This window comes from Brassica napus, chromosome C3 (genome assembly GCF_020379485.1).
Source record: "Brassica napus cultivar Da-Ae chromosome C3, Da-Ae, whole genome shotgun sequence".
Lineage (NCBI taxonomy): Eukaryota > Viridiplantae > Streptophyta > Magnoliopsida > Brassicales > Brassicaceae > Brassica > Brassica napus.
Window position 1 is genome coordinate 9,635,731 of NC_063446.1, and position 15,860 is coordinate 9,651,590.

Below are 15,860 nucleotides of genomic sequence, written 5' to 3' on the forward strand. Positions count from 1 at the left end.
CATTTCACAAATTTAGAAAGTTTTAAAAAAATTAAACTTTTCGCTTCATAGATTTATATTATCGAGTAAATAATTAAATATTTAGTTTTTGTTTAATTTTTAAAATAAACTATATAGTTTAAAATTTGTTGTCATTGGTTTAAGGTAATAAAGATTAATCATTGTTAGATAAAATGATTTTTGTTATTTAAATTTTTTTTTCTATAATTTTAAAAGTTAACATCGACAAATATTTAAATATTTAGCATATAGAGGTATAGTATTACAACATTAAATTATATATATTTAATTTATATTATCTATAAGTCCAATGGATCATCTATTGTTTAAATCCAATTATTAATAGCCCAATAAACATTTATTGTAGGCCCAAAATTAAAATGATAAGATTAGATATTAAATGTAACATGATTTTCTAGGAATAGGTCCATTAGATCCAATTTTTAAAAAATTACACATGAATCAAGGTTGTGACTTCTATTTTAATATATAAGATGTCATCATTGAGTTTTCGTTCATGATTCTCGTCGTGCATTGATTTTACTTCAATGATTTTTTTTTGTATCATATATAGCTGATGCAACCAATCTTGTCACACATTTGCAGATACTTATTTAAGTCATTTCAACACCTTATGCAAGCATATTGATATCGGGTAGAATTATGCATTGAAAAGGTCTAAAAAGCTGAAAAAAATCATATGACTACAATTCATTTTTTTTTTTTTTGTAACTTATATAACTACAATTCATGAATATGTATTTCTCAAAAACTGCTGATGTGCCGCTCTACTCTTCACAAATCATTGACCAAAAACAACATTTAAAAAGGCGATGTGATATATGGTGTTTTATACATCTTGTATATATGCTTTTAAATTGGTTTTCAAGTCTTTATCGAGTCTTTCTAGTCCTTTTGGAGTCATTACAGGTCTGGATTTGCATTGGATGGGAGATGGATCAGCTGGAACAAAAGAGGCAGAAAACAATGCAATTTGGTGGTTTTCACGCAGAACAATCTTGATGACTGTTCCGGATAGCGGAGCAACCTGAGTGACTGTTCCGAGTGAGTGTTTCAGCGGCAGAGATTTTTAAGGAAACTACAATCATTACGGAATTTGCCCTAATTATCCCTATTTTCTCTCTCAGCCGCCTGTGGCTTTGATATATCATATTTTCTGTTTCTCTTTATCATTCTACGCTAGTTTACAGAGAAAAAACCAGACCCGAAAACTCCATTGTTGGATTTGCTTATTGTAAAGGGAGAAGGATCTCTACACTCTTGAGAAGAATCCTGAACCCTATCTCTTTTATTTTATTGATTCAGCATGTTTTCTTCATCTGTTATCTCTGTGTTCTCTGTAGCTATGGCTGAGTAGTCAGCTTGCTTAGTCTAGGGTGTTAGATCCGTGAGCTTGACATAAATAAGTTATAAATCGATTGTCTTCATTCACTGTTGTTCTTAAGGCTTGCATCAAGTTAACCACTTAGTGCCTGATTCTAGGTTTAATCTATTCATCAAAAGTGTTATAGGTTGCTAGACATAACTTGAATGAGCATTGCATCCCTAACCAGCGAAAGTAGATGTTAGGGTACATATCGGACTTGACATCTATTGCTTGCTGTCGCATCTTGATCCAAAAGAGAGTTTAGGTATCAAGATCGATCAGCATAGGGAGCAGTACCACGACAGTGGACTGTTCTACTTGAGTGATCCGAGTTCTAGACTTGCTCTTAATTAACTTGAATAATTGTTTGGCTCACACTTGCTTAACACCTGATCAAACAACCCTAGGCTAGCATTTTAGTTATCTGAATACTTTAATTAATCTTGTTACTTGTTTCTCACGAAACCCTCAAATCTTTAAACCCCCATATTGTTTTAGCTTGATATTGATCCCATAAAGATAAAGTGTAATAGTTGGTCTCTGTGGATTCGATCCTAAAGTGTTACATCGACATATCATTCGATTGTTGTAGTGTGCACATTAGGTTAATTGGTGTGCGTATACACGTAATATCAATTTGGCGCCGTTGCCGGGGACCATCTTTTTACCTTTATTTTTCGGTTATTTATTTAGTCTAAGACCTCTAACTTGCCTTATCCTTTTTGTTGCAGCTAATGTTCCAGGTGCATGACCAGTAGACATACTCGGAGAAACGCACAAGGAGAGTTAGTTACATTTACCAACCAGGAGCTAGCAAGGTTAGAAAGAACAAATCATCAACAGCCAAGGCAAACTGACACCACTATGGGTGATCACGCCAATCAGGATGATCTCACTGCGGCTATGGCACTCATGCAGCAGCAGATGCAACAAATGCAGCAGACCATCCAAGCTCAGCAGGATGCTGCTGAACAGGCTGATCTCTCGCAGCAGGAACAACAGGCGCAGACTGTTCCAATCGGGCAGAGAAACCTTCCGTGTAACATCCCTACTACGCGCTCTGCCATTGTTCCTCCACTCTGTACCAGGCAGAACTTCGAGATCAAGCCTGCTTTGATTGGTCTAGTACAGAGAAAGGTGTTCTCTGGTCTCTCTATAGAAATTCCAATGGAGCATATTGAGAGCTTCGAAAAAGTCTGTTGTTTCACTCGCGTGAATGGTGTTCCACCAGACTACATTACGTGCATGTTATTCTCATTCTCTCTTGATGGAAAAGATGCACAGTGGTTGAACTCTCTCCCTACCGGCTCTCTCACTTCATGGGAACAGGTCCGATCAGCGTTCCTCAGCCATTTCTACTCTAAGGCGAGAATAGCTGCATTGAGGAACAAGATCACCGCCTTCAGACAGCTCACTGATGAGCCTTTCTGCGACACATGGGAGCGCTTCAATGACTATCGCAGAGAATTTCCTCACCATGGATTTGATGATGATTACCTCCTAGACATTTTCTATGATGCAGTGGACTGGAAATACCCAGGTGCTCTAAACTCTGCGAGCAATGGAGACTTCATGACTCAAACCACTGATGGAGCGTTTAAGCTGGTTGAGAACATGGCTGCTAGCTCAGCTAATAAGAAAGAGGAGAGTGATTGCTCCAAGAAAGGAAACAGTTCTGACACCCAGAAGATAGATGAGCTGACTGCCAAGGTTGATCAGCTACTGAAAAACAACCTTGGGCACGTCTTCAACATGGAGCAAGCTACGTCCGGGCAGATTCAGAACCAAAACCAGTGACAACCGCAGAGCAATCAACAAGTTGTTCCAGCTACTGAGAACAGTCAACCAGATGAGTTGAAGGGTCTGGGTATGATGATGCAACAACTGTTGCAGGGTCAGCAGGTTCATGCCAAGGTTTGAATCAGGTAACCACAGAAATTGACACCAGGATGGGCAACATGTTCACTGAGCTGAATAACAAGTATGACAATCTTGCGATCCATATAAGAAAGATCGATGTTCAGCTTGCTCAAACGGTTGAGAGTGTCAAGAGGCAACAAGAGATGCTCCCTGGAAGAACTAATAAAAATCCTAGGACTGAGCACTGTAATGCAATAGAGCAGCCGTTCACTGAGACTGTTCTAGGCGCAGAAGAGAACACAGAGCAGCCTGCTAGCTCTGCAGTAACTGCTCCTGACGAATCTGCTGAGACTCCACCATCTCGAGTCTATGTTCCTAAGGTTCCCTATCCAATTCCACCTAGACATCTGATGGATCCCATTACTGAAGAGCAGCTGATTGGTTTTAACAAGATGGTGAGAAAGCTCCCTAAAGAACTTGCATTCGAAGATGCTCTGCAGATTCGTCCATTGCTCAAGTTTTTTAGAAACTGTAGAGAGACTCAAGAAGAGATCAAGGTCCTCTATACCAAAGCTCTGTCTACACCAGCACTGAAGGTATTGCCTAAGGTTGATGATCCTGGAAAGTTTGTTTTCCCATGTTCCATCGCAGGAACAACCTTCAAGGATGCTCTTTGTGACTCTGGTTCTTGTGTGAATCTCGTCTCAAAGGCTATTGTAGACGATCTGGGTATTGCTGATGTTGAGCGTTCTCAGCTGACCCTGACCTTTGCAAACTCTTCCAGAGCATTCCCATATGGAACCATCCGTAGCCTTCATGTTCAAGTAGGGGAATGCATTGTTCCTGCTGAGTTTCAAGTTGTTGAGATGAACAAGGATCATGAGATGCCTTTGATATTTGGAAGGACATTCATGGCTACTGTTGGAGAAACCATCGATATGCCCAACAAGAGAGTCTGCTTCTCCAACATCAACAAGAAAGTTTTCTACAAGGCTGTACCCACCAGATCTTCCTCATCACACGCCTCTCGCATCTCAGTGTTTGATGTAGAAAAGCTGAAGGTTGTTCCAGAGAAGGAGCATGATGATAAGGGTGAGAGCAGGTTGTTATCTGATGAAGATCCATGCACTGATCCTACTAAAATCAGAGGGAATTCAAGGGTGAAACAGAAAGTCCAGAAGAAAAGGGTCAAGGGAGATCCTACAATGACTTTGATACTTCTCAAGTGTGATGAGAACTCCATTGAGTATGAGGTAAAGTGCAAGGGTACCTCTAAACCGTTCTCTAAAGTCAGAGCTATTCTCACACATGAGCTGAAAGAGGAAGGAGAAGCTGCTGTGAAAGGGTTACTGAGCAGAGTTCTGAAGTTGAACATGTCTGATTGTGGAGCTTGTTTTGGAACAAGTCCTCATGATCAACCCGACTGATCCCTGTCACCAAGTCAAGCTAGTGACTTAAACCAAACACTTGGTGGGAGGCAACCCACTGGTAAGTGTAAATATAACTTGCTTTTGTTTTTTGGTTGCTTATTTTCGTTTTAGTTTATTGAGTTTCAGGTCAAAAAGCATAAAAATTCGAGATACTTCAAAAATTCTGGGTTGCAGAAACGGAACAACCTACCCCCTGAAAAGAGCGGTTGTTCCAGGCGACCATCTGACGACAGAACATCCAGAATTTTCATGGAGCGTCTGCTCCACTCAGGTAAGTATCTCGACCCAAAAAAAAAAATGTTTTTTCGTCGTTTACTAACTCGTTTCCTTCTTTTGTTTTTCTTTTGGGTCAATTTGAGTCAGTTTTTATTGAGTCAGTCAAAAATTTGTGGGAATTAGGACCTTATTCCGTGTTGATCACTAACCACCTCGTGCTTTAGTTATCTTATTCAGTGACCTTAGCAGTGGCGAAAGACACACATGTGGACCTGGAAAACCCTGACATATCTCACTTGATTCTCCAGAAGTTCTCAGCCGATCAGGTTACACTGGGTAGACTTAACTCCACCTTACCTGAACCTAATCTTGACTGGAATTCTTGTTATGGGCATTAGATCAGGGAAACGAGAACACACTCAGGACTTCTTATCCTTTTTATCCATCTTGCTGATTCTGAGTGGCTAGCTCATCTTTAGCTAGTTCCCACTCTGCACCTTAGCCTTTATTCCACCTTCATGCATTTGTTTTTCAGTGTCATATGTGCAGATATGTGCAAAAAGGTCGGAGAGGAAATGATCAACGCAGCCTCCTACTCGTTACTGCTCCAGAAATTATGGCAGAAAGGAGAACAAGCAGATTAAGGGAGCAACCGCTCCAGAACAATTGAACTGCGCAAGAGCAGGGGTGGAGAACCAGGATGGTTGCAAAATCAGAACCACCAGTGGCACTCAGAACCATCATGTATGACCTCCTTCTTTGTCACATCACCATATCAGTCTTCAAAAAAAAAAAAAAAAAAAAAACCAAAATAAGGTGATGGAGAAGGGGATGAGATCAAAGAAATATGAGCCACTGGAAAGATCGAGCAAAGGAGTGGGTACCAAAAAGAAAGTGGAACGCAGAACAATCAGTTGCCTGTTCCGTCATCAGAACAGTCGCACCAGATAGAGCAAAAACGAGTAGAGGCTGTGGACATCAATGGATCTATCCTCTCTTGTCATTTTGTGTGATATCATGCTTCCTCTTCAATGAAATGGTAGCCCCTAAACACTTTTAACTCCACCATTAAATAGCCTGTTCCACACCTAGACCGTCTACCCTGAATGATGCCTGTGATGAGAAGCTCACGCTACTCTTAAATGAATGTAGGGAGTTCTGTCTCGATAGTGTTGTTTTTTCAGGTTTGAGATGAAGAGTATGGAGCCGATTTTTGAACAGCAGTCAATGGGGTTCCGGTAAGGGTGTGTTGTCCTAGTTTTACTGCTTGTATGGTTCAGAGATTCGTGGTTAAAGTATGGTTGCTGAGAATAGGAGAGTTCCCACACTTTCAAACATTTCTCCCTGTTCTTGATACTTGACATTGTTTGGGGACAAACAAGGATCTAAGTCTGGGGGAATTGATATATGGTGTTTTATACATCTTGTATATATGCTTTTAAATTGCTTTTCAAGTCTTTATCGAGTCTTTCTAGTCCTTTTGGAGTCATTACAGGTTTGGATTTGCATTGGATGGGAGATGGACCAGCTGGAACAAAAGAGGCAGAAAACAATGCAATTTGGTGGTTTTCACGCAGAACAGTCTTGATGACTGTTCCGGATAGCGGAGCAACCCGAGTGACTGTTCCGAGTGAGTGTTCCAGCGGCAGAGATTTTTAAGGAAACTACAATCATTACGGAATTTGCCCTAATTATCCATATTTTCTCTCCCAGCCGCTTGTGGCTTTGATATATCATATTTTCTGTTTCTCTTTATCATTCTACGCTAGTTTACAGAGAGGAACCAGACCCGAAAACTCCATTGTTGGATTTGCTTATTGTAAAGGGAGAAGGATTTCTACACTCTTGAGAAGAATCCTGAACCCTATCTCTTTTATTTTATTGATTCAACATGTTTTCTTCATCTGTTATCTCTGTGTTCTCTGTAGCTATGGCTGAGTAGTCAGCTTGCTTAGTCTAGGGTGTTAGGGTGTTAGATCCATGATCTTGACATAAATAAGTTATAAATCGATTGTCTTCATTCACTGTTATTCTTAAGGCTTGCATCAAGTTAACCACTTAGTGCCTGATTCTAGGTTTAATCTATTCATCAAAAGTGTTATAGGTTGCATCCCTAACCAGCGAAAGTATATGTTAGGGTGTTTTGTGAACATATCGGACTTGACCTCTATTGCTTGCTGTCGCATCTTGATCCAAACGAGAGTTTAGGTATCAAGATCGATCAGCATAGGGAGCAGTACCACGACAGTGGACTGTTCTACTTGAGTGATCCGAGTTCTAGACTTGCTCTTAATTAACTTGAATAATTGTTTGGCTCACACTTGCTTAACACCCGATCAAACCACCCTAGGCTAGCATTTTAGTTATCTGAATACTTTAATTAATCTTGTTACTTGTTTCTCACGAAACCCTCAAATCTTTAAACCCCCATATTGTTTTAACTTGATATTGATCCCATAAAGATAAAGTATAATAGTTGGTCTCTGTGGATTCGATCCTAAAGTGTTACATCGACATACCATTCGATTGTGGTAGTGTGCACATTAGGTTAATTGGTGTGCGTATACACGTAATATCACGATGCGCATCTTATTTATCTATTCAGCAAACTAAAGTAGAGATTGGTAATGGAAAATCTACTCTATTTTGGTTTGACAATTGGCTAAGTTTGGATAAATTGATGATATTGCGGGTGAATCAAGCATAAGTATTTTTGGCATTCGATGTTATGCTGATTAATTGTGGAAGCATTATCCTCTGGACGGTGAAACGTTGGTCGATATGGTGGCTATCACCTGCAGACAATGATAGATGGCAGCAACTCAGATCGTTGGCTTTGACAACATGGAGAGAATGAGTTTAAACAATCGTTCTCTACAACCAAGACTTGGAAGCAGATTCATGAATAAGGACATGTTATAATATCAAAAGCTATACGTAAAATATATATTCCAGCTTCTTTTTTCTTATAACTAAATTTGATTTTCAATAGAAATATATGATTTCTGTCTATTTTTATTTTGATAATTTATCTTTAAAATATATTTTACGATTTTTACTTAACAACATAAATTTTCACATTTTATTACATAAAATCAATATCTTAAATTTAATGATCAACGTACACGACTATGATATATCAGTCAAACGATCATATTTTAATATTTATAATTTTTTATTAAAATTAAAATTAATATTTAATTCACATAAGAATAGAAAATAAATATTATGAGAAAAATTACTTAGAAACCAAATAGTAAAAAATTAAAATAAATCATTTTATTTCATAGTGAGTTACTTAAAAAATTGTTTTAATCTTATATAAATGTTAAAAGTTTCTATAATAATGTTATAAATTAAAGTAAATATATTAATTAAAAACTAGTATAGAAACATATTATAACTGCTATAAGTGTTTGGTGTCCAATAAAATATCCTGCTTTTTCAGTTAACTTTAGAGAAATTTAAAGATGTAAAAAAATTTCAACATCTTCGAAATCATTCATACACTATACACATGTAATAAAAAGGCGGATAAACTTGCATGAATTGCTCTATACAACTGTCTTATCTATTTTGTACATTTTACACCACCAACTTGGATAAATGAATTGATTTAGATTTTTTTTATGATCTATATTTGTTAACAAAAAAGAGCAATTTGTATATGTTGTATTTATAAAAATATACGAAAAATTGTTGATGAGTTTGGTTTAAAATTTTGACTAACCCATTTAAAAACTAAACTTTTATTTGGTCAACTCCTTGAGATTTCAGTTATTGATATAGCTCATGTGACTTATTCTCTGGAAATTCTTGTTGAATGGGCTAGTCGTCAAGCTCAAAATAACCTATTAATTCTTTGGAAAACTTATGCGGGTAACTTTAATCAACATTCATAAAATATGAGGGTAAATATTTTCAACGTAAAGAAAACTCTTTTGCAATTGAAAAATAACTAATGAATTGTCAAACTTCTCCACTTTTCTCCTATTTGATAAGAGAAGACTATATTACACTCCTTTTTCAAAAAAAAAGAGAGGACTATATTACACTGAATTATTGTGTGTTTAAATTATTCTCTGAAACTCATTTACTATCTTTAAAACTCCAAACTCTCATGAAACATATCCCTACACTGTATTTTCTCCCGTTCTACTCAAATATCCAATGATCTGCTTGTATGTTTGATTTTTCACCTGGGTGGATCCCCAAATTATTTTCCTAGGACAAATATATATTATCAGATAATACTGTAAATTTGCAAATGCATATTGCATTATTTAAGAAAATTAAACAATAATGTTTCAATGTTTTGATACTATTCCAAAATGATAATAAATATTACAAAACTCAAGATTATAATTTCCAATGTAACGGAGAAAGTAAAATTCAAAGCACAAGCTTAAGTATGCATGTTCAACTCGAAGCATGAATATTCATATATAATAATATAAAAGCCTATAAGTATATTTATAACTATTTAGTACTTTGGTAAATTCAAAGTCATTAGTCAAAAACTATATACGTACATAAAACTAGGTGATTCGCCCGCGCTGATGCGCGGGTTTAGTAGATTTATACAATAATGAATAAAATACATGTTTTATATAAATAATATAGTGATTTTTAAGTAATTATAATTGTATTTAGGGTTGAATCAGAAATTGTGGACACAGATATAGTGTTTATATGTTCAGATAGATCACCACGGGACATCCTCCATGCTCATTTGCCTCACCGCTAGTGCAATGGTCAGCTGTCGCTGTGGTTTACGTAAGGTCCTCTCAAATCATAGTTCTATACTGTTTTTTATTTTATTTTTGAGCCAAATGTAGCTTTCTGCTTCAACAATATTTGTAAAACATTACCCTTTTCCATTTTTTGGTATATATATTCACATTTTATCAAAATAGAAAAAGCTTTTTCCTATGTTAAAAAAAAAACAAAAGCTTTTTCGTATTGTTTATTTTGTAGCTATGTAGCTGTAGGTTTGTAAGCAGCTAAATATGAAGGAGCTCAGTATAAATTGAGTATTATGATTTATGAATTATGTCAGAGAATTAATATAAATTTGGATAGTTTTTAGCTCTGATTTTGCTGCTGCAGACTTTTAACACTGGGAGTTTTTAGTTGTTTCATTCTGAATCTTTGTTAGATGTATTTTCTTGTTATTTGACATAATAAATTTTTTTTGCTCATTCTTACTTTCTAAACCAAAATAATTTTCAAATCAGGACATGGTCCACAACAGTAGCCTAAAAAACAAAACAGAACATTAATATGAAGTCAAATCATCAATGGAATCAAACTCTCCGAGTCTAAAATACAACTTCGACCATATGTTTTGCAAAAAAAAAAAAAAAAAACTGAAACTTAGTCAATGTTTTGAAAGATTTCCTTGTATACCACGTTCATAGTTTTTCTCTGAGGTGTTCCATGTTTGTCGGTGATAAGAATTTTCAGTCCTGATCTTGACTTCACTCTTGAAACTGCAACATACAATTGTCCATGAGTAAAAACTGGTTTTGGAAGATACGAACCAACCTTTTCTAATGTTTGGCCTTGACTCTTATTTATGGTCATTGCGAAAGCAACTGCAACGGGGAATTGTCTACGGCGCATCCTGAAAGGGAATCTCGTTTCTGGTGGAGATACAAACATCCTTGGTATTAAGACCCTTTCACCACCTTCTTTGTCATTCCTATGACCCGTTATAATTCTAGCCTCAATAACATGATCAGCCAACTGAGTAATTTGCAGCCTTGTACCATTACATAAACCACCTTGAGGATCAATGTTCCTAAGTAGCATAATTATTGCACCAACCTTTAACTTCAAACAGTGGTTTGGCAATCCAGAGATCTTGATGCTATTTAGAAACTCTTGAGAATAAACCATGGGATCTTTTGGGCCTTTGTCTGATATATCAATACCATCAGAACTGAGATAGATTTTTTCTTCACCTGTTAGCAATATAAATCAGCGTACATAAGACTACTTGCCTTGATTCCAGCAATGAAAATTAAAATTTAAATAATTAAGATGGTACCTGATAACTGTGATAGCATATACTCGTTGGTACTGTCAACATCTTGATTTCGTGGACTCAATATTGCTCTTTCCTGGAAAAAATTGGGATCTCGTTTCTCTGCAAATGATGTTCCGTAAACTTCCTTCACTATGGTTTCTATAGGATTTTCGCACTCAGTTATTAGCAAATCTTCAGGAATATCAATCTCAACCTCTCCATCGTTTGGTTGATTGATATTTCCATCACCAATATCTAGAATCCACTTAGAAAAAGCTTTAAGTTCTTTAGCTTCACTATTGGTAATTCCTGCCATAAGTCTCATGTTTTTTGTAAGTCTTAGAACCTTGCAGCTTTTCCAGAGATGTGATGAATTCAAAGAAGCCAAAACAGTCTCTACTCTGCCACCATCTGTTACTACCGGTAGAATCTGTCTAAAGTCTCCTCCAAAAACAACAACTTTACCTCCAAAAGGCTCATCGCATCCCATTATGTCACGCAAGCTTCTATCCACAGTTTCAAAACAGTATTTGCTCATCATGGGAGCTTCATCCCAAATTATGAGCTTAGCTTGCTGTACCAACTCTGCTTGATCTGAACCCTTTTTCATGCTACATGTTGTAAAATCGTGAACATTAATTGGTATTCCAAATCTTGAATGAGCTGTCCGGCCACCTGGTAAAAGAAATGAAGCAATTCCACTGGATGCTACGTTCAATATTATTTCTCCTAAAGATCGAATTGCAGCACCTAGGATGTTCCAAAGAAAAGTTTTTCCAGTCCCTCCAAAGCCATAAACGAAAAAAAGACCACCTTTATCTTGACCATGTACTGCATCTAGTATCTCTTGGTACACAGCTTTTTGCTCATCTGTTATCTTGGCTAATAGCTCTCTGTGTTTTTCTCTTTGCTCATCATGGTTGTAGTTTAGCTCGTCACTGATCAAAGTGTTAACATCAGTATCATATGCATAAGCATCTGGACGTGGCATCCCTTTAAAAAATTCCAGTGAGCTTCTGTTGATAAGCAGGAGTGATTCAATCTCCGCCAAAGCTAAGCTCTTAATTTGATCCTCTGATAAATTCAAATCTGAAAGAAAAAAAAGATGGAGTTCAAACTCTAATCATAAAATGATGCAAGTAAATATTAAAAATAATTTTGTATTAAATATGATCTTACTGGGATTCTTCTTTTTTCTTCTCTGGCTGTATACTGGTTTGCAAAAGAGAAAATGATTCTTCTCAGGTCATCTTACAAACATATACTGGTTTGTTATTTGAAAATTTCAGTAAAAGAGAAAATGAACAAAACAAATGGGCAAGTAACAGATTCAATCTAGTTTGGATAAGTAATTGTTTTGAATGGGTGATATCAATGTCATGATTTTATTAATATAAGTAATACAACCTTCCTTTTAGTTTACATTTGTGATATCATTATCACGATTTTATTCATCACGATGTCGCATATCTTATGAAAGACATCAAAGTTTTACGATGGTCTAAATTAATCACAAGTTTCTGAATTTTTACACAAGTTGCATTTTTTTTGGTAGTGAACATAAACTCTAAAATAAAAAGGATAAAAAGAAAACCTAAAAGCCTGAAACAAACCACGGTCGTAGTTTATCAGGACACATGCACGTATTCTTAATTGTATAATACTTTTTGAAAGATATTATTCAACCTACATGGAAATCTAATGAGCAGAACATTACAACTTTTTTGTTAAAACAGAACACAACTTTGTTTTTCCATTTAACATTTTTTGGTTGAAAAAAGATTCACCAATTAATTCTTCACCTATTAATCCTTCACCTTTTATTTATGTACAATAACGTGGACAATTTAGTTAATTCAACTTCTTTTTCGAAAGAATGTTAAATTATTCAAATAAAAAAAAACTTTTTTTTACAGAGGATGTGTTCTTTGATCTAGTTTTCAACCAACGTGGTTTAAAAATAGCATGAAATAAAAATCTTTATCTCTACTCTCGTGATGCAAACCAAGCCATCATAGCTTGATCCAAATGTTTCCTTCCCCTCCTTTTGAGTTAACTGATTCTGTTGTGTACTTGTTTGTTGATGAAGCTAATCATGTAGTTTGAGTTGTGATGAACTTAGCCATGGCGCCTTCCATTCCTTTCATGCCAAATTGAGGGTACCAATGCCTGGAACACATAACGAAACAAAAACTCCCTCGTGCTGCTGAGAGTGTTCACTGTCAACATCTCTAGTACGTGGTTCCAATTGTTGGAGTAGTTCGGTCGTCCAAGGATTTTCACCATAAGGTTCTTCCATATTGTCTCTGAGTAAGGACAACTGAAATAAATATGGTACCACGTTTCACGAGAAGCTTGACAGAGAATTCAGGTTGCATCTGCCTGATTGTTCCACTTTAAAAGAAGGTCTCCGGTAGCCAACCTATTGTCAACTGCAATCCAACTGATCACTGAGTATTTAGGCGTTGTTTCAGAGAACCACACACCTTTATGCCGCTGAACTGTTGGTCGTATTGTCAACAGGCTTGAATATGTCTTCTTTCCCTCTCCATAAGCACACATCCGCCTCTGCTACCAACTCTTGTACTCTTCTTAGTTTGAGAATTTCTTCTTCAATTAAGATCAAGGTTTCTGATCTATGACGTCGTCTGCGGTAGTTTTGAACTGCATATTCCATAGAATTCGATTAATTCAACTTTGTTAGCAAAGAATTCGCTAATGTCAATCCTTTGAAAAATACATTAGTTAGAATCATGAATGTTTCCGGGTTTTACATCTAACCTGATTACATTTATAAAAAGTTAGCAAGAAAATATATAGAAATGTAGTTAGAATTGTGAATAATAAACCAATGTAAATACAATTTGCATGGTTAAATCAAGAACACTTAACCGGAGTTACCATTTTTCAGCCACTAGCTAGCTAATGTCTATGGCCTGAGAAACCCAATCAGCATTGGCCTTCTCCTACGGTAAATCCTAAGAGCATGATTAATGGAGGTTCTTAGGGTGTGGTTCTTAGCAGAATATAAGAAACTGTCTCTTAATCTTTAACGAAAAAAACTAAGAATCGGCTTTTAAATATCTTATTTAAGAGCCGGTTCTTAGCTTTTTTAGTTAAAGGTTAAGAAACGGTTTCTTATATTCCGCTAAGAACTCCACCCCATGTTCTAATTCTATGGTTTCTGAAGATTCTCAGCTCCTATCTTTAGAATATTTTCAATTCATCTCTATGTTTTTCTATAAGATAAAAAGAGATATTATTCATATATGCATTAGAAAAAAATCATTTCTATAATCTCTAATATATTATATTAGTTGAGAAGCATTTTAATAAGTAATGGTGATGCATCGTATAAGAGTTCTTAGAAAAATAAGTTTAAAATTATTAGAATAGTTACAATATATGTCATTCATTATTTGGTCATCTAAATATATATTATATTTTTCAGTAAATTAACCATACAATTAATTACAAATCTACAAAAATATTCAACCTTATTTCCTTAAAAAAGTTACGGAATTACATAATGTGAATTAAAATATACATGAAATTAATGATATTTATAAAAAAGATTTGATCACAATCTATGCATCATCTATTATTAAAAAAAGATATTAGTAAAATAAATTAAACAACACACTAATCATATAATATTTAGATTTTTTGTGTACTTTATATTTAATTTCTAAAAATAACTATAAAATGACCAAAACTGTTAAAAGTTTTACAATAAAAATGTTATAGTGGTATAAATTTTTTGTTATAACAAAATAGAAATGATCATAAAATTATAAAATCATTTGAATTAAATTATACACCATATAAAAATTCATAAATATTTTAATTTTAAAAGTATGTATATTTGAATTGATCAAATAAAATGTTTATACAATTTTAGCTTGATCAAATCATTAAAATATATTTTATCTTTTTTATTATTATTTATAAAAAGAATGATTCATTTAAAAATATATTTTAGAAAGAAAAAAATAGAGATCGATAGACTAATCCTAAGCTTTTTTTGTGCTCCAAAGCCGAACCTAAGTGGTCAATTTATCGACAAACTCAACAGTGTGACCACCTTCCCTGCTCATCATACTGATTTGATCCAAAGGGTTTCGGTTTTATGAGACGGGAAACGTGATAGATAAGTCCCGAACTAGAAATCCTTCTTGCGGATTCGAAGAATGGGGATACACAACCGTAGAAGAAGATCGTTAAGGAAGAAAGATCTTCTTAGATGAATGTATTCGTAAGCTAAGCTTGTATGAACTTTGCAAGATAACTTGAGAGATAAGGAAGTTTAAAGGAAAATAATTTATTGATTGTTTTCTCAAACTGCCATAAGGCTACATTATATAAGAAATCCAAAGAGAAGAATGGCTAAACCTAACTAGGAAAAGGAAAGAGATAAAGTCAAGACTAAAAGGAAAACCGTAATTAGAAAAGGATAATGATGAATAAGTTTTTTTGACTTATCCTGTCACAATACTCCCTCCTTCAGAACATCCTTGGCCTCAAGGATGAATGATGAGTACTTGCACCAACAATCCATATTCTTAGATAACAGCTCCGGTGGTCTCCGAAAATGAAACACTTCGTACATCAGCTGCTTCCTTTGTGTTGCATTCAATGCAAACTCCTTATGAACATGGATCTTCGTTCTAGTGTGCTTTGAACATCTTGCCACTGCTACTGCATCAAGAGCTTCATCAAGATCATAAGTTACATCAAGATCATAAGTTAGTACCTTTGGGCTTATAGTTGCTTTTGCTGGTTGAACAAACAACACCAAAGTCTCCTGAGGTTTCAAGTTTAACATCGGTATGTGACCATGACTGAGATACTTCTCTGTCCCTTCCCACATATCTTGTTTCATTGAAGGTTCAAGTACAAATTCATCAGATTCGATCAAGCTTTCTTCAACCATGGG

General features: G+C 35.5%; 1 protein-coding gene and 1 non-coding gene across 2 annotated transcripts; both read right to left on the minus strand.

Annotated features, from left to right (window-relative positions):
• Positions 1-2,764: 2,764 nt before the first annotated feature.
• On the minus strand, positions 2,765-2,871 carry LOC125584817. The gene has a single exon (XR_007321724.1). It is a non-coding gene; the product is annotated as a small nucleolar RNA R71 (small nucleolar RNA).
• Positions 2,872-10,269: 7,398 nt separating this feature from the next.
• Positions 10,270-13,046, minus strand: LOC125582913 (ATP-dependent DNA helicase PIF1-like). Its single transcript, XM_048749368.1, has 2 exons — positions 10,946-13,046; positions 10,270-10,859 (listed from the first exon to the last, which is right to left on the minus strand). The coding sequence occupies exons 1-2, from the start codon at positions 11,913-11,915 to the stop codon at positions 10,270-10,272; spliced, it is 1,560 nt and encodes a 519-aa protein (XP_048605325.1). The 5' UTR covers positions 11,916-13,046.
• Positions 13,047-15,860: the final 2,814 nt, after the last annotated feature.

Bases quoted from the DNA above. Each gene is read 5' to 3' on its own strand.
- LOC125582913 (XM_048749368.1), bottom strand. From the start codon at position 11,915: ATGCCACGTCCAGATGCTTATGCATATGATACTGATGTTAACACTTTG. The intron at 10,860-10,945 runs GTACCATCTTAA...TATTGCTAACAG, and splicing joins TATGCTATCACAGTTATCAG to GTGAAGAAAAAATCTATCTC.